Source organism: Centruroides vittatus, unplaced genomic scaffold (genome assembly GCF_030686945.1).
Source record: "Centruroides vittatus isolate TY-2023 unplaced genomic scaffold, ASM3068694v2 contig_796, whole genome shotgun sequence".
NCBI classification, from domain to species: domain Eukaryota; kingdom Metazoa; phylum Arthropoda; class Arachnida; order Scorpiones; family Buthidae; genus Centruroides; species Centruroides vittatus.
This window is the reverse complement of record NW_027122513.1, coordinates 503412-525302: the sequence shown is the minus strand read 5'-3', so window position 1 is coordinate 525302 and position 21891 is coordinate 503412. Positions and strand designations below refer to the sequence as shown.

General features: G+C 30.8%; 1 protein-coding gene across 2 annotated transcripts in view; it reads left to right on the top strand.

Annotated features, from left to right (window-relative positions):
- The first annotated feature begins 9282 nt into the window (after positions 1-9282).
- Positions 9283-21891, top strand: part of LOC136981824 (retinal dehydrogenase 2-like) — a 32072-nt gene continuing 19463 nt past the window's right edge. The window contains exons 1-6 of one of the 2 annotated variants that reach the window (XM_067278193.1): positions 9283-9805; positions 9930-10054; positions 10163-10267; positions 16983-17123; positions 17204-17330; positions 20657-20718. In XM_067278193.1, coding sequence (XP_067134294.1) covers positions 10025-10054; positions 10163-10267; positions 16983-17123; positions 17204-17330; positions 20657-20718 — 465 coding nt within the window. In that variant the 5' untranslated portion in view covers positions 9283-9805; positions 9930-10024. Of the gene's footprint in view, positions 10055-10162; positions 10268-16982; positions 17124-17203; positions 17331-20656; positions 20719-21891 lie in introns of both variants that reach the window. The other variant, XM_067278192.1, reaches the window with a different exon arrangement.

The following is a 21891-nucleotide window of genomic DNA, read 5'->3' as shown; positions in this document are numbered from 1 at the left end:
TTTTTAATTCAAAAGAACATCTTTGAAAATTAAGACGTTTTAATAAATTAAGCTAATGAAAAAAATCTGTATTTTTATCTGTAAGTTTTATTATCTAGGATTATAACAAATAATATTGAATTATTGAAGTGTGATAAAGTTTTACATTGATGATGACGATGATAAAACTTCTTTCACATGAACAAGCTGGTGATCATGGAATCTATCAATCTCTTCCTCTGTTATTCATCGTTTTCTTCTAATTTTTCCATTAAATATCGAAAATATGCTTTCTATCTGTTCCGGTAGATCTATTGCTACAAATTCGTGAAAAGCAATACATATTTTGATAGAATATTTGAATATGCTATAAAATACAATTTTATTTGACGAAAACACGACATATGCATTCTCTGCGGTGGTTAACGCAGCCCATAGATCGAATTTACATTGACTAATCAAAAATGGCTGATGAGCCTTCTCAGTACATCTAGGTGCTCTAGTCTAGTTATCCATTGGCTACGCCGTATGGATAACTAGACTAGAGCACCTAGATGCTGATTCGTGAGATCGTGGCTCATTTGTATGAATCACGCCCCATAACATGTTTTGAAATGTCGCATTCTATAATATTTCGAAAGGTAAATATAGGATTCAAGTTCGATCGAATCAATACAGATTTGTTCAGCAAATTACTCAGAGAATTTCGCAGCAAAAGAGGCAAAATCCTATTCTGACCTGTTTTTATATTTTATCGTAAATTTTTTAAAAAATCGTCAAAAATTTCTTAAGAATCTCAAATTAGCACGAGTCTTAGCTTGGATCGTACTGAATTAGGCTATATTTATTAGACCTTATAATCCAACCAAATCCCAAATAATTTTAACTAAAAGTTTTTTAAACTGTAACATGTTAATACTTTGTATAACCTTGTTGCTTTTCAACACAATATTATTTTGTTACAGTATTCAGGAATAATAATCTAAATAATCGAAGTATTTAATGCACGTACCCGAGGCTCTGATACATGCAAGTTCTTTCAAATAAGATCTTCAAAATTTTTCATGGATGAACGGTATACATGATCCCATTTCTCGTTAACCAATCGTCACATTATAGTCTGGTCTAACACATGACTCTATCGGTTTCATACGTTAGACCAGACTATAATGAGTTAGACCAGATTATTAAAAGAGCTTTCTTACTGTTAAATCAGTTGCAATGAGTATTTTTATGAGTATTTATTTAATTAACTTGAATAAATTTAAACTATTATATTTATCTGAATGTAATGATTTATTGATTAAGTTAATTTCATGCAGTGGCGGATCCGGAAGTAGCCAAAGAGAAACTAATTCACAAATTAATAATTATCTTTAACATGTGCACGACGATTGTATTATGGATGGTCCGGTAAACCATATTTGCCAGCATAAATGTTTTTTAAAAACAAGGTTTTGAAGTATTAACAAAAAAATTCTATTATTTATTTATTTTTCAATGGAAGCGCTTAATCTCTAAAACCCTACTCAGATAAGCAGATACTCTTGTATCTGCTACCGATTATACGTAAAAGATTCATTTCTTTTGTCAGGACAGTACAAGTATACAATTTTCATGCCAATATGACGTGCTTCCCACATTTTATAAAGAGAAAGTGCAAAATTAACATCAAATTGATACATGATTATACATATTTTTTACCTGAAAAATCCACCTAAAATGTGACGGAAATGTCAAAATGCCAAACTGATGAATCTAGTAAATTATTTTTCTTGTAAAGTTTAAATTTTTGACTTTTAAAAAACATTGACAAGTCATTATAATTCGATCATAACTGTATAAAGCATATAACTGTAATAAAGAAATCAATACTTATGCTCAATCAGTTTTGAAATTTGTAAAACTTGAAAAAGTGGAAAATATCGCTGTACCTAATTTAAAACTTCTGTTTAAAGTTTTACTATTAAAATTACTTTGTTTTAATTTTTACTTATTTTTATAAAATGAATTTTCATACGATAAATCACATTGTCATATTTTTTAGCAAAAATTCTAAAAGAGTTTGAACAGTTGAAACATTATTAATGATGAAGTAAGATAAAACTAATAAAACTTCAAAATTACAAAATTAAAAACATCAAAAAATAAAAACAAAACTCAATATTATGTACAGTACAGTAGCCTAACGAGAAATTTGTCTCTTAAGCAAAATACGGTAAAGATGCAGTCCATTAATTACTTTTATCAGTTTTTAAGCCTTTTTTCACCTCCCTCCGACCTTGTTTGTACAATGATGTACTTTCGGCAAATACCTACACTTTAGTTATGTGTACAACAGTTCCTAAACACCAGAACGAACACACACAAAAAATAATAAATATTTTTCTTATATAATTAAAAATTATTCTCACATTTATAACGTTCCGTAAAAAACAGACCCAGGGCCTGTCTGGGCCTTACTATGTCACGGGCCCTTAAATTCCTGAAACTTTAAAAAATTATATAAAATTGAAAATAAATTCAAAACATTTGAAAAAATCGTAACGGATGGAAAATCACAAAAGAATTTAATATAAATTCGAAAAAAAAAATTAGCAAAAAATTACCGCGAAAAAAATTCACGTACTGTATAAACAATTTTGTGACAATAAAAAAAGATTTTTTCTTTACTAGACGTAACTGTTTAAAAATTTTTTTTCCAAAACGGAAACGAGAAAACGCGTGGGAAAATTCTCAAAAATTTTCCACGCTTCTCCACAACTAAGTTGTAGCTCCACGTCTGACTGTTCCACTGTTAAGAGGTTAAGTGTTATTTAACTGAGCTTAATTCTAGTCATACTACTGTTACTATGAAATTTTTGATAATTGTATTAATAACTAAGTCTTAGATTAAGTCGTTCATGTATTTCTTAGTAAGGTATTGCATTTTTGTTTCTTCTCCATTTCCATGTTTCAATTCTTATAAGTAAGGCTCATTTTGCAATATAGTGTTCTACAAAGCTCTTGGTTTTAAATCTGATATCTATTCAGTCCGGTAAGTGAGAACAAAAATATGAAATTCAAGATAAGGCAAGAGGACACTTTTGCAGTTCGTTCAATCGAAAATTTTATTTGTAAAATTCCTTCAATATTTATACATACAGTATGTCCCGGCTAAAAAAAACTTTTTTATTAAATATATGATTTTTATAAGTGTGCATGCCGCCACCACAGGACACTTGGTAACGTTTTACATGTTGAGTCGAAGAAGTAGACGTCTGGCTAGAGTTTCTCATTTCCCGGTCCCGGGAAATGAGAAACTCTAGCCTTGTATCGGTATATCACAAATTGTACTGTTTAATTAAACTTTGTCTATGACTATAGTTTAAACTTCACTCACTACATTCCATTTTATTTAACGTATGACGACTTTAATAACGTTGACAGTACGATAAACAAATGACAAATGTGCTATTCTTCGGATCGGACGAAAAGGCTAACGTTGTGTATGAAAAAAAAATCATTCATTTATAAGTAACCGTAACAGTGGCGTAGCGTGAGTGTCAGCCGCCCGGGGCGGAGGAAAATTTCGCTCCCCTTAAATAAAATACGGGGAATCCCTGCAAGTCAGTACAGACGGTGTTGTCAGTCGCTACAATGAGCAAGATGTCTTTATTATACATTCATTTAAAGTGGTTTCCAACCTTTTCTAGGATGCGGAACACTTTTGTGAGCAATTTTCTTTAGCGGAACACTTACCTAAGTTAATATGAAATACATAAGCTTGTCATCAGTTATTTTATTAGAATTGAGCAGTTATAATTCAAAATCTCTACTCATATTATTAACGCCAATTCTAAGACAGGAAAAAATATACCTAAATAACTTTAATGGGAAACTTGTGTCTGATGTTTTTTACATATTTCATTCAGTTTTTATCATTGCCTTTATCTTATTCGAAACAGTAGTACGTACACTCCATAAGTACGAGTCGTACATATATATTTAAGTTTATGAAAATTTTATGATTTTAATTTTTTGATATTCGGCGGCTCGAATACGATTGTACACTTTCCGATTTGCGACTAAATCTGCGGAACACTTGGGAGATGCTTACGGAACACCAGTGTTCCGCGGAACACCGGTTGAAAACCACTGATTTAAAGAAAGGGGATTCCCCAGTTTCTTCCCAGAATAAGTAATGAAAAATTCCGTGCTCATTTCAATCGGTCCGAATCGTAGATGCGACAAAAATATGAAATGAAATGGTTCAAATTTTTACAAGATATTATTATTATATATTGTGAAAAAATGCCGCGCCCTAAAAGTGCCGTTTCCACTACGCTACGCCACTGAACCGTAACCTAAAAATTTAACTTATTTTCATTTTGAACTAATACAAATTAAGAATAAAGCTTTTGTAATTTGTAACTATGACCAGAAAATACCACAAATCGAGTCCAGCCATTGGTGTTGTTCGCCATAGCGGCATAATTTCGAACTAATGCTCGCTTATAGAAAACCACAGGTTAATCTGTGACAGCAACGCTCCAAAACAAAACAAAGTTTCTTGCAGTTTCTAGAAGAATGCGGATGAACCATCCTTTCGGCTATTTCATACACCGTCAAATTAACGTCATTTGGCTGCATTTTGAACTTAAATCCAGCTTAATAAAGTTGAAATAGATTTCGCCTTAGGGCAATAAGACAAAATTTAGGGTATTTTTAGGAAAAGGAAACTGAGTTCGTAGCGTAAATTTTTCTGTTTGGGCTTGACACAAAAACACAATTGTGGTGATACGCTTCTAATGTTCCGTCTGCAGCAGTTTAAAACCTGAAGACATGGGTTGTCATTGTCCTTCGTCATAGCCGACAAAAACGTATCAAGAAACGTTTGACACACCCATATGTGCAGCCAACAACTTACCGACTACAGTGACCGGTTAAAAGACGCAAACGTGCAGCAGCAGGACACATATATGAGACTTTTGAAAAATTAATTTCGTCGAGACATTGTGCATTTTAAATGCCCGTCGTAAAGATCAAAATAAAAAGTTGTCGTACAAATCAATGTAAATGGACAGCAATCGTAAACTCGATTATACATGGCGCACGACGAGCTTACCACTGGCAACCCGCTCATAGAATTTACATAGAGAAATTACACTCCGAATATCTCAACCTTTAGGATAAAATTTCAAAATTCCAGCTTCGTCATGACATTGACCTTGACAGGTTGTACTGTACATATTTGCAAAAAGTCGTGTTTAATGGTCGTGGGATTGTTTTGAACTTCGATCACAGACAGAACATTTTCTGAGTTATGAAGAGTTCCGCTTAATTAAATTTTAGAAAATAGAACATTATAAAATTAAATACTACAGATTTGAACAACAGTTGAAACAGTAATGAATGAAGTAACTGTTCCAATCTGGCAAAAGCTGTTTCTCAATATAATTACAGCTTGATCTGGCTATCTTCACTTGTTCTCATACACCAGCGGTGGCAAATTTATGGTACGCGTGCCAAAGTGGCATGTTGGGATAAACTTCTTTTTAAAACTCTTTCCGCCCTGTGGTCACTAAGGGGGCCTCTTTTACCAATCCCATTATGGGTTCGGCCAAGCTCATAATGGGTCGGCCGGCTGGTGACATATCTGCACGGACCACCATCTGAAAAATTCCTGGAACTTCTTGGTAGGTTGTCACCTTGACCATTCGGCCATCTGGTCGTCTGGATAATCATCTGGCACGTAATGTGTCAAACGATTTCGGTTTATCATCTAATCATTTTTTTTTTTTTCAATCAGCTTCTTTACATTTATTCTAATTAAAGCATTTTCATTTTATTTCATTAAATATTATTATTCAAAGTCTAAAACTTCGGCAGGCATAAATATTTTTAAAGTAAATTATGTTCGCTATACGGCAAACAGACTCAAAAGGATTCGCCATCCCGGTCATACATTTTGTGTATAGACATTAAAAGTGGAAATTCTTTGATACTTCTTTCCTTTCCCTTTGTTTTGATCAAATTGGAATGGATACTTTTTCTATTCGTTAAGTCAGATAAAAATGAATGCTCTGTTATTTACTTCCTGGTCTTTAGTTTTTTCCCGTTGTCTCTATATGGAAATATCATTACAATAGAATTTTATTTTTATTTTGTCTCATTGAAATTTACAAAAGTTAATATGTAGGTACACTAATACCAAATAGTGAATCTGTAGAAATTTTTGTCTACAAACTTATAATTTTGTAAATTTTTAAGAATAACATTTCTACATTTTTGTAATTACACAACTATAATGATTCCCCGTCCCCTCACCACCCGGTCGCCCCATTGTGGGCCTGGCCGAACCCATAATGGGCCTACTAATAGAGGCCCTCTTAGTGCCCACAGGGCAAAAAGAGTTAAAAAAAAAACTATAATGATTTGAATTTTTGTAATTGTCTGCAATATAATGAAAATAGGAATTTGAAGTTACATTAAGTAATCGTAAATATTAGTAAGTTGTAATAAATAATTTCTCGCCTTTTTTCAATTTGACTATTATTTCAAAAATATATCAAAAATTACATAAATTCGGTTTAGTATCTTTGAACAGAAAACATTGTATTAATACAGTAAGATAATAAAGTATTGGATTACCTCTGATAATATAAATCAGAAAGGCAAAAAACAAAGTTCTAAGGCCAGGAACCCACATGCGTAAAATTGTGTGGCAGAAAACTGAATCAGAAATCAGCTTTCAGTTCAGTTTCTGTTTTACGCTTTTATGCCAGAACACACATACGTAAAAATTCTGGCCGAATAGGAAACACCACTGCCACCAACAGTGCTAATTTTATTAACTTTTTCCTGTCATATAGGCTATCTATCTATCCCTTTGTACCTTCCATTTTTTTTCCACTTCCTCTGCTATAATATGGAAAATTTAAATTAATAGACTTACATTCCGAATTCAAATAAAGAACGTGTGATCTAAATACTAGGCCTATATATCGATTTTACAAGACCTACCTGTTGTTTGAAATTTTGCACTTACAGCCATCCATAAACGTTGTTTAAATAGTGTCTTTATGCATGACACTGATGTCGTCGAACGGATTCGATAAACCCCTGTATTTCATTTATTTTTTGTTTTTTCGAGACCGTCACAATTGTACGGTTAACTCTCGTTGCCGCCATTGTTAGAACAAAAAGCACGTGTCTACTTTGACGTCACAGAAAAGACTTCTCTTTATTGGAGGAATTTTGGCGTAAAAAGTAGAGACACGCTCTACTCTATTTTCAGTTCTGTTTCAGCCAAAATTTCAGAAAAATTTTTACGTTTTCTGTTTTATACCAGATTTTACGCTGAATTTTACGCATGTGTGTTCCTGGCCTAACAGACAGTAATCATTAGTTCACTTTTCACAGTTTCCTTGACGACCCACTACTACTATTCTATTGGTTTCGTGAGTTTAGCCAGGTCTGCAATGGGACATCTGGGTGATGAGGGAGGGATTTGATGTATCCAGGAAGAACCACCCGGAGAAATTATTGAAGTTTTTCGACCCGTCCGGACTTATTCTCACTGTCCCCAGAGCATTAGAATGACACCTTAATCACTTGGCCATTCAGTCATCTGTTTGAAAGTTTTAATAATTTTCTTAATCAAGATCACAAAATTGTTATAAAAATATACTTGCTTTCTTCAGGACAGAACAAATTTTATCGGCGAACGTTGAATTCTATGAAATCAACGTTCAAATCGCACTGTCTCCAAGTACAACACGATGGATAGCTTAGCATTTTTTTTTAACTCTTTCCGCCCTGCGGGCACTAAGAAGGCCTCTTTTAGTAGGCCCATTATGGGTTCGGCCAGGCCCACAATGGGGCGACCGGGTGGTGAGGGACGGGGCCCGACATATCCGAACGGACCACGGGTCGAAAAATCCCCAGGAATTTTTCGACCCGTTCGGATTCGATCCCGGGTCCCCCAGAGCGGTAGGCTGCCACCTTAACCGCTCGGCCATCCGGCCACGGTGGCTTAACATTGAAAACTGTGTTCATGGTATTAAATTATATTTTCCCAATGGCCGATTATTTACTAATTACTCCGGATCGTCATATGGAGATCAATTGATGGACGAAGTCGGATGGCCGATGGTTAGGTTGACAGCCTACTGCTCTGAGGGACACGGGATCGAACATTTGTTGGAGATGGTCGGACCCTATCCCTCGCCACCAGTCTGCCCCATTGTGAACCTACTCTTTAATTATGATTACCCTGTATATTAAATAACTATAAATAAAATTAAAATTATTTTAAAAGTTCTTATAAATTGCAACACAGACAAGAGAATGTCGGGGTGGGACTGCCGAAGGCGGTCAGGAATGAAACACTCTTAATCTCCTAGTATATATATACAGTATATAACTAAGAATTTATTTACTTATCTATATGTAAATTATAGTAACTTAATTAAATATTATACTCTAATTATATTGTATACTGCATATAGTCTTTCCAATGCAAGTTGGCAGTTGTCAAACCAGACTAATTCACTTTTAGACTATTCATCAGAGAGAAGGGTCAAATAAACAATTAATTACTGTATTTACAACTAAAAAAACAGTCTCTGCCTACAATTGGTTGAAACGTGGTTTAGTCTATTTCAGCGTTTCTCAACCTTCTTAGTTCCGCGACGCCCCGAACAGTAAATATAAGTAAAATTAATTTTGCGACCACCTCCCAAAGGAATAATAACAGTAAGCCTTACTATTACTAATTGAATTTTGACTGTAATTATAAATATAACTTTCTAAAAAATATTATATAATCACAAGGTACTAATTTTATATATTAAGAAAATACCGACAGTATAAAAAATGTAATACAACTATTCCTATTATTTTATGTCGCTGCGTTTATAGCGACGGGTATGAACATGCGCGTATGACGTGTACATACATGAGCAACTTACAAGTTCCAACTTGATGTGTACGTGCTCTTTATAATTTGATCTCCTTCTATAATGCTCGCTGTGAGAGCATGTTTGAACATGCATATGGATGCGACCCCCTTTAACATCTCCACGATCCCCAGGTTGAGAAACGCTGGTCTATTTGATAACGCTGACTTATATTGGAAGGCCTGTAGTTAGGATATTATATATAACTGCGACTTTTATGTGTAATAATACTTTATATTACTAAACAAAAATAATAAACATATATTTGTGAAGATAATATTCGTCTATGAAATCCAAACTGAATGCGCGCGCGTCGGTTGCTGATAGTTTTTTTTTTTTTTTTTTAATGCCTGTCCGACATATAACGTACTCTATCTATAATACATGATCTGTCTTGTGTAAATTACGCTGTGTTTATTTCATATGTTATGCGGCTACGTAACATACATAATTTAATAACGCGATAACTGATAATAAGATGTATTTTACATATTTTTATATGCACGCGCATTATTAAATGTAATTTTCCATGTGATGTTTGATTAACAAAAACAAAAGTTCTTTCAGAAACGGGTCGATGAACCTATCATGTTTATCCTAGTTTCAGTTACCACATGTTTTTTTATAACGTGTTTTTGTAATGAGAGATAATATTGCAAAATATAATTAAATTAGATGTGTAGGGTGAGATAAAATTTAATTTTAATAGAAAAACAATCAAATAAAAATCATGTTAGAAATTTTGCTCTATCTATAGGAAGTGGGTGGTACTTATTATTTTTTATCTTTTGCATAAAACTACATACAGGAATAAATTAAAATTTCAAAGAGAAATTGAGCAATAATACTTTTACAGCTTCACAGTTGCCTGACTAGATTGTACTGTAAGCTTGCTATAAATAATACAGTATATCAAAAAGATTTTTATATATCTAATGTAAAAACTGATATTGTTGATTGATAAAAAGCTGAGTAACCGTAATAATTACTTATCATCTATTATTACAGAGGTTGGATCAATATATAAGGTGGGAGCTTTGAAGTAATTCTTATCCTTGAAACTTCTTACATAATTAAAAGTTTATCTCTTGGGATTGTAAATCATGAGGAATCCAGAAATCAAGTATACTAAGGTAATTTTTTTTAAATTCTAAATATTTTATTATAACACTAGGTTATTAAAAGCTATTTGATATAAATTACTTAAATGTGAATAAAAGTTAATTTATTATAATTTCTAGATATTCATTAACAATGAATGGCATGATTCTGTAAGAGGAAAAACATTTCCTGTTTATAATCCTTGTACTGGAGAAAAACTTTGCTTAGTACAAGAAAGTGATAAGGTATTTAATTTTTTTTAAATTAAAATTTTTTAACTAAACAATGTTTGTTATGTAAATAATTGTTTGATATTTTATAAAATATAGTTATAAAAATTTGGATTGAAGTGAAGCAAATATGTTTTTCATAGAATCACAAATGTTATATTCTTTTTTAAGCATTCATGATTGTTTAAAAAGATTTTTATTTATATAAGAGGGGTATCAATAGAAACGAACTAGCCTAGTTGTTCTAGTTATTCTGTTGAATTAATAAATTCATCCTCACTGGTAAACTTTTTACATCGTTAAAGGTGCATTGATTAATTTTGCAGCAGTATCTTTTGTTAGGTGTGATGATATTAAAACATTGACAGATAATTTTTTTCTCTTTAGTTATCCATGAATGTATAAAATTTATAAAATCTTTTTAATTTTAAAAAATAAAAATTATAAATTATTATAAAACTTTAAAAAATTAAAAATGAAAACAAGTAATAAATATATTATATATTTAAAAAAAAAAACAGTTATATAATTGCTTTTCTAATATTTTAACACAAAGAAAAAGATATATGGGAAGACACCAAATTTAAGGAAGTGAGATATAACAAAATCCTGAAACCCGCATACCAGGAAATTGCATGAGCCAACAAATTGACCAAAGCATATAAACAAAATCTTATGGTGTATTCACTATTTAGAAACAACAAAAACCCCTACAATAATTATAAACTTCCAGCAGTCTATTCTATACTTTGGACAACAGAATAGAGAAACAACTAAACTACTTCAGGATGACAGCTAGTAATGTCTACAGGAACATCACAAAAGTGTAACCTTCAGCAGCATTGGCCTTCTATGCTTCCAGTGCAGAGGTGAAGGCCCACATTGACCAGACAAACTACAGTAATACATTATTCAAGACAAGTTTCCAATCTTAGACATTTGAAAAGTTGGAAATATTTGAGGCCAACAGAAATAACAGCCATCAATTATAGGAACAACAATACCTTGTCAACAGCATGCAGAGCCCTATCTGAAATCTAATAAAATAATAGTGACTTTTGTTACACCATTTTTACAACACCCAAGCAAATAGCATTTTTAAAAATTTTTAGAATTTATACAGTACATTTGATAGCACATATTGTGTTTGAATATACAGTATTTGTAAACCTGAAAATGGTTGTTTAAGATAATCAAAAACTATGTTTTTTGTTTTGACATTAAAGTTTAAGTTTTTAAAGTGCTGTATTTGTGGGTTTTTGATACTCTGAATCTAAATCATTAGCATCCTTTTTATGTTTTTTTAATTTATTCTTATTACACAATGAAGCATACTCAATAGACACTAGGCTTTACATTTGTCTTTATTCTGCTGTTTAGCTGCCCGAAACATGTATTGACACCAATTTTTCATAATCTGTTATATGAATTAGCCTTGGACTTTACTACTAGTACAATTTTTTTTAAAAATTATTCTTGACTTTGAAGTTAGTTTACTGATATTTTAATATTTTATCAGAAGTAATAATGCAATATCTTCTCATTTAAAGATAAGATTCAAAGTTCTGTTATTAATCACTATCTAAAATTAGTGTAGACTTTATAATGTCCTCCAAGAGATAATTTGCAGTAGACATCATAAAAGTTTGAAAGACAAAGTACAAATTGATATTAAAATGTGGCTGCTTATATGAAAAAAGATGTATTGATAATGATATATATATCTCCTCATTCTCTAGATATTAATTCCAAAAATATTTTTGTATTATGTATAATATATAGTAATAATATAATATGCATTAAATCAAATTTTATGCTAAGACTTAAAGTTATTAAGTTAACAATTATTAATAAAATATTCATTGCAGTATAATTATTTTTTATTTCACTTTTTATTGATACGAGACTTCAGCATTTTTACGAGGTGGTAAATACAAAAATTATTAAAATATATTCTTGTAGTTTAAACTACATGAGTTAACAAAAATATCCTGATATTAAAAATAACAATATTTTTGATATATCATTATTATACTTTAAACAATCTTTAGTAAAATTAACACTTAAAATATAATCTCTTATTTAGTTTAATTCAACTAAAAACAAAAACTAAGGCATAAAACAAGAAGGTAAATACGGTAATTTTTTAATTACGTTCTTGTAATATTTTAACTTAACCAAAAAAATCCTATGTTAATTAACTCATTAAGACCTTGAAAAACATTATTTTGATGTATCATTCATTGCAGTGCATTTTGTAATAAAATTCTTATATAATATTGTAGAACTTTATAAGAATTTTGCAATATTTTGTATTTTTTATATTTAATTAGACTTGTTAAAATTTTTTAATCAGAATTAATAAAAATCAGTGGCGTAGCGAACATAACTGATGTCCTAATGCCCGGGGCACGACACTTTATTGGCACCCCCCCTCCCCCCTCCAGAAACACATATAGTTTGTCTTGGATGCCACTCGCAGAGGGGTGCCCAGTGCATGATACACCCCCTTGCTCCCCCTCGCTACACCACTGATAAAAATGTATATTAGATGTACTACGATATAATTTAATTTTAATTTTACATAAATTTTATCCTAAAGTAGCATTTTTCTACGAAAATTGATACAATGATTTACAGTTTTTGAACTCTGCATATAACTTAACATTTTAATAGTAGCAATTTTAAAATTATCTGTATGATATGATATATATTATTGATTAAATTTGTAACTTATTGACTGGATGATATATGTCAACATAATGTTATATAAACACCATTTAAGATAGTTTTGATAATTATAGTTAAAAATATTTCTAGGATTACGAATATAGTAAAACAATGTAATGAAAAATATGATAATTTATACAGTGTCTCAAAAATATAGATAATCTATGTTTTTATTTTTTTTAAATATTAACAATGGAAGTGGTTGTTAGTGTTTATTCATAGCATAATATAATGTTATATAATTGTTCTTACAATATTTGACAGTTACATAAAGTGTAAAAACACAAAATACTTGTTTTTGTGATGTCTCAAAAATATAGATAAATTTAAACTTTGAGCAATAGTTCATGACATAAATTGATGAAAATTGTTTTAATATGAAATAGAACTGCCATTATGTTTAATGACTTCAAAAATGCAATTAGACATTGATTTAATTAAATTGTAAGATTTCAGGATCCATTTGAAACCAGCATTCAATGATTTCTTGTTTAAGCTCTGAAACTGTTGTAAAATGCCTGTTCATACCATAAGTTTTTCAAGCAAGAATGCACCCACAAGTTCTCAATTAGATTTATGTCTGGGATTCTTGCTGGCTACTTAGTTGTTCAGACAATGAATACTGGCATTGTCCTGTTTGGAAAATCCAATCAGGTCTTCTTAATTTTTTCACCAATACGCATAAAATTATTTTTTAGGTTTTCTTGATAACTTTTAGATGACTGTCTACCAGTTAAAATCACTAAATTTGATAAACCATTAGATCCAAAGCAGTTCCACACCATAACAAAACCATCACTCTTTTGTCTGCTGAAAAATTGCCTATCTTTTCATAATTTCATGTCAGTAATTAGGCTATCCAAATTAAATTTTTTTTTTTAATCACTGAAGTGAACTGAGAACCATTGGTCATGCATGTGATCTTTAGCCCATTGCATTCTTTCCAATTTGTGTGTTTTGTTAGTGGTGGTTTTTTCATCATGGCAGAAATTTTATATGTGGAACTGCTGAACTTCTTCCAATGAACAGTGTTTTTTGATATTTTTAATTGACTTTCAAACAAAGTTTGACAAACTGATTTATCCTGTTGTTATGCAGGGTGCACAATTTGATTATCATCTCTTTGAGATGATAATCAAATTGTGCACCCTGCATAACAACAGGAACAGGAACAGGAACAGGAATCAGTCAGGAAGACCCAAAATCACATCTCTTTGAGATGTGATTTTGGGTCTTCCTGACTGATGTTTAGAAAGTATTGGTGATGATTTTCCAAAAATTTTATAAATTCCAGGAGTAGATCTGTTCATTAAAACAGCAATTTCCTTGACACGGCAGTCTTCTGCTTTTAATTTCTATATTCTTTCAATTTCTTTTATGTATTCTTTTATATACAGTAGAGCATCGATTATCCGACTTAATTGGGGACTGGGGTTGGTCGGATAACTGAAAAGTCGGATAACCGAAAAGTATGAAAAAATACATTATTAGTATAGTGTATTAGGCCTGGTTTAAATACTAGCCTCCCTTTCATGGTCGAGCCAGTGCTGCCAGCTAAAACATGCAAAAATTTAACAAAAATAATATTAAAGTAGCCAAGACATAACCAAATATTGTAGCACCACATCACTAGCGGACATTTGAATTTGCCAACTAGAACGCGGTCAGTTAATCAGGTGTCAGATAATTGATGCTCTACTGTACATTCTTTCAATAACTTTTCAAAATACCACATGGATGAGAATTTAGTATAGAAGAATACTAAATTCTCATCCATGTGGTATTTTGAAAAGTTATGATTCAATATTCAAATTATTACTTGACAACAAAGTTAAAGTGTTACTTGACATTATTTATTATTATTTTCATAATTGTAGGTTTCTTATGCTTGAAATTTTACAATTGTCTTCTTACCTATACTTTTGGGATAAGTGTATAAGTGCATCATATTTCTGGAAGGTTGAGTGTAGGTTCATTATGTAAAGTAATTGTTATGTAAAGCGACTTCCCTATAAAAAAAATTCTGCAATCTGAGCATCGTTGAAGTAGGGTGGCATTGGTTGATAATACATTAACAATTTTCTAAAACATTTCTGGCAAGTCTGGTGGAGGTTCTACAATTTTTGATATCGTCTTGATGCTCTTCAAAGCGTCAAGCCAATTTTTAGTTGTGGTCCCATGTGGTCCCAATATAAAATATTTTTGCATTTGTTTGTACCCATTACCCATTGCTGTAAAGGGACCATGTAGATCCCTGCCTTCTCCAAAAAAAGATGAAACTGTCCCTATCATTACATAACAATCTGTGCAGGGAAATTTGTGGTTTTATAGGCAGTATGTCATGTCTCCTGAAAGAGCATACAATACGATGTGCAATGGCCCCCAAATATGGAATGGATGGTTAAGCAAACATCTGACTCTTCTTTTTGTCATTGGATTTCAAAGCAGTTAGTGGGAAAAGAGAGTTGCGAACAAGGTTATTGACATACTTGAACTGCTAAAGTGGTAAATTGTGATTTTTGTCAGTTGGTGGAGATGAGAGATGTTTCCAATGCATGTTCTGCCATTTTGAATATGGTAGAGGGCTAGAAACTGTAACAATAGTCCCATTCATTGGATAGATATTTTGGTATCCATGTGAGGCAGACCTTACAATATCCCCAAGTATAAATGATGGTGTTAATAGTTCTGATGTTCACATCTTCACTGTTCACAAGATCTCTGATCAGGATTCTTTAGTTGGTCTTTAGTGCAACATCCACATATGCAATTGTCAGTGAAATAGCATAACACAGTGCTCCTTATCTTGGCTGGTTTGCAGTGTTTGTTCATCTATCATAAAAGAGCTGGTACTATCAAAAAACACTACTGCATGGAAGATTAACAGGTTCATAAACAATATTTGTGGTCCTATCAATTTTGTTTCATGGTATTTTCTCCACAGTCAAAAATCTAGCAACGAGTTGTATAACTTTCCCATCAGTAACATTTAAAATTGCATGTGGTGCCATCTGTTATGATATTTTATTTAAAACTTTTTATATAATTAATTATTATAAAATGACAAAAAGCTTAATTAAATAACACCACCAAAACCTTCAAAATATACCAGCAAGTAATTTAATATAAATATGTTATGATATATGTTTTTGATCCCAATAGGATCTGTGTGAGGTCAAAAATGTTTGATAGAATTAGAATGCTGATATATTTTGAAGGTTTTGGTGGTGTTATTTAATAGTGTATAACTAGCTTTGGAAAGATTCAGAAAAAACTTAATTTTCAGGTAGAGATGAGTTTTATAAAAAGTTGTAAATCCTGATAACTAGTAAAATCTTAAGTCCAACCCCATTCAAGATATTCCATGTGATTCCCTCTATCTCTCCATTTCCTCAACCTTTAATCACCAAAATTTTAACAGCATCAATTCCCATAATACATAAAACTCCCTGCAAAGTTTCAGTAATTTTCAATAAAACTATGGAGTTATTAAACTTCAAAGTGGGTGAACAGAATCATACCACCCACACTCTAAAATACATACATAAAGACAAAATCCTCAAATCTTCTTTTTTGCATTTCTCAATGTTTCAAGGTCCCTAGCCCAAAAATGTAAAAATCTTGGGGATCATTTTTTGACTGATTACCCACACTTTACCTCTGTTACATATGACAGCTGAGAAAGTAAAAACTGCATTACAGCACATTAAGCAACTTTGGATGTATTCATGTTTTACAAGAGAAAATAAAGTTAGTCTAGCATGTTACATGGCTTCTGTAACAAACAAGAAGTAATACTGTATCACAGTCTTTAAATCACTCAAACACTAGTGACATCCATTGACAAAATTAAGACATACAAATGCACTCCAGCCAAAATGCTTATTGAACATACCTTAGAAATATATGAAACAGATAGTTAGTATAATCTGATATCTTCTTTAGTTGTAGCCTAAAATACTTGAAATTTCTAATAATGTTATTTGTTTTAATTTTAAAGGAAGATGTTGATAAAGCTGTTAGAAGTGCAAGGGAAGCCTTCAAGTTTGGTTCAGTTTGGCGAACTATGGATGCTTCTGCAAGAGGTATACTCTTAAATAAATTTGCAGATTTATTGGAAAGAGATATCGATTACATATCTGTAAGTTATTAATTATTTTAATTATGATTTACTTCTGTTTATCAAAATTTAATTAATGCTTTTCAAATATTTATGTATAGAGTTTAGAAACATTAAATAATGGAAAACCAATTAATGAAGCAAAGTTTGATATAGAAGTATCAATAACAGTATTCCGTTATTATGCTGGGTGGTGTGACAAAATTCATGGAAAAACAATTCCTGCAGGTAAATAAATAAAATTATAAAAAATTTCATTAATACTTTTATTCCAGATAAATAATTATCTCTTTGTTTCATAATAATAATTGTTATTGGTAATTATTGCTTATTAATTATAAATTCATTTTTAAATGTAGTTAATTAAAAATAATTTTCAGTAAAACTAGATTAAAATATTTTATCTATTTAGGATATACTTTGTTTTATTACTATAATAAATTATATCAATATATAAAATTAAATAACATAATGACAAAAATACTAAAATTAACATTCTTAAACTGGATGAACAAATGAAAAGTTTACTCAATAGAAGTAAAGTGAAGTGTTTGTTTGGTGTTAGTTGGATAGGTTAAATTACATATTGTGATAACTGGAAATATTTACATTACATAACAGAAAATTTTGATAGTGGGAAATATTATATAAAGAAGAAATATTATTGGATATTAAAGCAATAGCTTATGCAAAAACATCTTGAATCTCTATTCCTTCAAAGATTTGTTTACAGGTTTTTCAATAAGTGGCTATCCATAGTGTAATTGTAACAAACAAAAGTTATTATAAACAAAAAGTTATCTGAGAAAAGACTTTGAAACATTTGAGTGTACTTAGAAGCAAGTCCACAAAGTCTAAGGCATTTAGCTCAAGAGACACGATTATCTTAATTTTGTTCATGTAATCTTATAAAGTAAGAATAAACTGATTTTATTTATTTATTTGAAATTTCAAATGTCAAGTTCACAGTATTTAAGTTCATTTATTTGAGATTTAAACTTTAGTGTTTCTTACACATATGTGGGACAACAAGGCTGTTGAGAGGGGAAGCTGAAAGTTTTTCCTAGACATAGTGAGCCGTAGTGGTCACTATCCCTATAAATTAATATTGTCTCTATATGTGAGGTTTGCCGACTGACTGTGTTAGTCAGAATGTCACGTGGACACGATCAACATGTGGGAGTGAAAGAAACTCTCAGAGACAGACTCTCATTCTCAACCCATTTATGTAATAAAAGGTGCTTACAACTACGATACACTTTTATCAGCGGCGGCATTCGAGTCTTCTGGGCCCCTTCACGGAATCGAATGTCCACAAGAAAAGTTTTCCGATGTCTTCGCAGGAATATGATGGCCCCGGGGCGCACTGTTCAGTTTCTCGAGGGAAAGTTCCGGAAGCAGGGACGATTCAGATAACAGGTGACAAATCCAGGGAGCGGGTGGTCTTCCAAAAGAGATGTAATCCAACTGCCGAAGATCACGGAAAAACCCAGTCATAAAATCGTGAGGACAAAGCTCCAAGAGCCAAGAACCGAGAGAACTAATAACCAAGAATGTCACATCCTTTTTTCTTAGGGTTTTTATAACTTTCTTTTGAGTCCCAGATCAGACATTCCGATAGGTCGATGCCGACTTGCCTCTGCTCTTCAATTGGTCCCCCCCTTCGTTACGAATTGTAATGAGATCGAAACCCAGGTTGTTGGATGAGTCAACATCGACGGACAATTCGATTCCTATCGAAGATGTTCGATCTAAGTACTCAAATTCATCTATTGTTTCAACCTGAGAAGTCTGACTTTCTCGGAAATTTCTACAGACGTCCTTTTATGGACATGTAATATTCATTTTTTGTTTTCACTATTTTTTTTCTTGTTTGACGGTTACTTTTTACAACATTAATTTATAATAATAATAATAATAATTTTCTTCTATACAAAAATTTAGAAAAAATTTTCTTATTTGCACAAATAGTAGGCTGACTTTCGAAGCTTCACATATAAATGTCTCTGAAAGCATGACACTTGCTTTTGCTTGTATGTAGTTTAGAAGTTATCATTTCAGACATTAAAAACATTACTTTTTAATCCTATTTTCATTATCTGTTCTTTATGATGAAGAAATAGAATATTGAAATGGAAACCCTAAACTTTGTGTCAGAAATACAAAATAGGTGCCAAACCACAGTTTTGGTTTTTTTCTAATACTTCATTTCTATTTTATTTATCAAATAATATTACAATTATTATTTTGTATTTTATTAATAATAATTATAAATGCTGAAATAAACTTGAAAATTATCCAACCTAATCTAAACTTATTAAAATTTTCTATTTAATTTTTTCATCAGTTACTTATAATCATGTGTGTTTGACAGTCTATCACTCAGCTCTTATTTGCCAAAATAAAATGCTTTCTTATATGGTGAAGATATGATGGATTGTAATGGTTAGGATATCCAATAGGATGCTGAAATACTGTTCAGCTAACTATTATTAAGAAAAGATTACATAAACATGTTCTTTTCTATTGTTTTCTAATTAAAAGTTATTTAATAATTTAAATTTTATACAAATGTTATTTTTAATTAATGTAAAATAGATTGCTACAGTGTAGAGTTTAAAAAATAAAGCAGATAAAGCAAAATAATATGAAATTATTTTTAGTTTTGTTAACAAAATGGTAGAAAGTAATGCTGTTGTGAATAAAAATAGTAAAACATTGCATAATTAAGCTAGGGCTATCATTTTAAACCTACATAATTATTCATCAAAATTTGTTTTATAATGATGAAAAGAACAAGTATTTATAGCCTACAGCCATTATAATTGAGTTGTATGATTTAATTGTTAAAGAGACTGACTAAATAGTCATCAAAAAATATTTATATTATAGCATGTTGAATGATATATTATATATTGAAGTATAGTATAACATAGTATATTCAATAATATACAATAAAGGTATAATAATAATAACAGTAAATGCTAAAATTAAATTGTAAAAACTTTTAATGTGAATGACAACCATTGACATGGGTTTGAAAGTCAGCCCATACTCAGCTTTTAATAAAACCTTCTAAATAATTAACTGAGAGTTATTATACAAAGAAGAGGAAATTATTAGAAACTAAACATTTTTTGTGATAAAAGTTTAAGTAGGAATGTGTAGTATCAATTAAAATATGAATTGGTGTACAGAAAATGGGAGAGAACTAAACATGAGGCATACTTATACATATCTTTGGTGGCTTCTGAAAAATTATAATAGCAGATGTATATATACAGTTATAAAAGAATTTTTCATTTTATAAAAATGTGTTCAATGACTTTAAGAGAAAGGAAAATCTCTTTGATAAGTTTGTAATTGTAAGTTAAAATCATAGATAGCCTACATCATTGCATAACATGCACTTGCTTTCAAACTGAATTTCAAAATTGCACAAAATTATGGTAGTTAAATTTATTTTAAATGATTGCTTTTTTTTTTATTACTTAGAATATTTAAGATGCTTCCATATTTTGAAACTGAATTAATTTCCTTATAAATTTCTTTAGATGGAAATGTTTTTTCATTTACAAGAATGGAACCTATTGGAGTTTGTGGTCAAATTATTCCAGTAAGTGTCATACGATATTCCTATAATAAAAATCCAGTAATGAGTTGCATAACTACAAAAAATTTGTTTAAGAAATACATTAGCAAAGTTTAAAATTGTGTATAGCACCACATATTATGAGATTTTATTAAAAAAACGTATGTTATTAATTATAATAATTTTTTGAAAAAATTTTCAAAACAAATACATTTTATTTTTTGGTAAACAAAAAATTTGTATTGGTAAAAAAAATTTCATAACTTGGAAGCTTTTTGAGATTTGGTCTCTACCTCCTTAATATTTCCTGAACCAATAGTCCAATTTTCCTGAAAATTTTTAGAAAATCTTTCTCCCTAATACACAAGTCTCCCTGCAACATTTTAGAAATTTTTGACAAAAGGCATAGTAGTTATTAAGCTTAAAACTGGGTGAAAAAATCATGAAACACAAACTCACAAACATCCATACATATAGAAAAACCCCTCAACTTGCTTTTGTATTTTTTGATGTTTCAAGGTCCCCAAGTCCAAAAATAAAAAATTTTGGGGTCCTTCTTTTTTTTTTTTTTTTCTTCTTTTTGACTGATTGCCATACTTTTTCTCTGTTGTATAACAGCAAGAAAGTAAAATGTAATGATGATTTTGATGATTTAAAATATTTATTACTTATATACACAATAAAAATAATTTAATTTTGAATATCACACCCAAAGTATTAACATATTCAACAAATTCAATATCAGCATTACCTATCAAGAATCATTCTTGATAGGTAATGCTGATATTGAATTTGTTGATTAGACCAGTTTAATAACCAGTTTAGATCTTCATAAAGAAAATGCCAAACTGCAATTTTTAATCATATTTTTAATTTATTTAATTTAAAATATATGCTCTCCACCTCAAATTATTGGTTTGTTGCCCCTGTACTTTACCATTATATTTTCCTGCAATAAAGTCATGCTAGTCATCTATTTAACTCCTTTCAGGGGGAATTTCTTGAATCGAAATAACACAACTTCCAGTTTGCATCAGAAGTTCATATATAGTTAATTGGGGCCTCATGCCTCTAAGGTTTCCATATCTGGTCTCATCTTTCAGCTATCTGACCTTGAGATTAAGGAAAGACTGACAGATGACAGTGGAATGTAGGGGATGCTTGTTATTGGGCTGCAATTTTCAAATTGCAGACCAA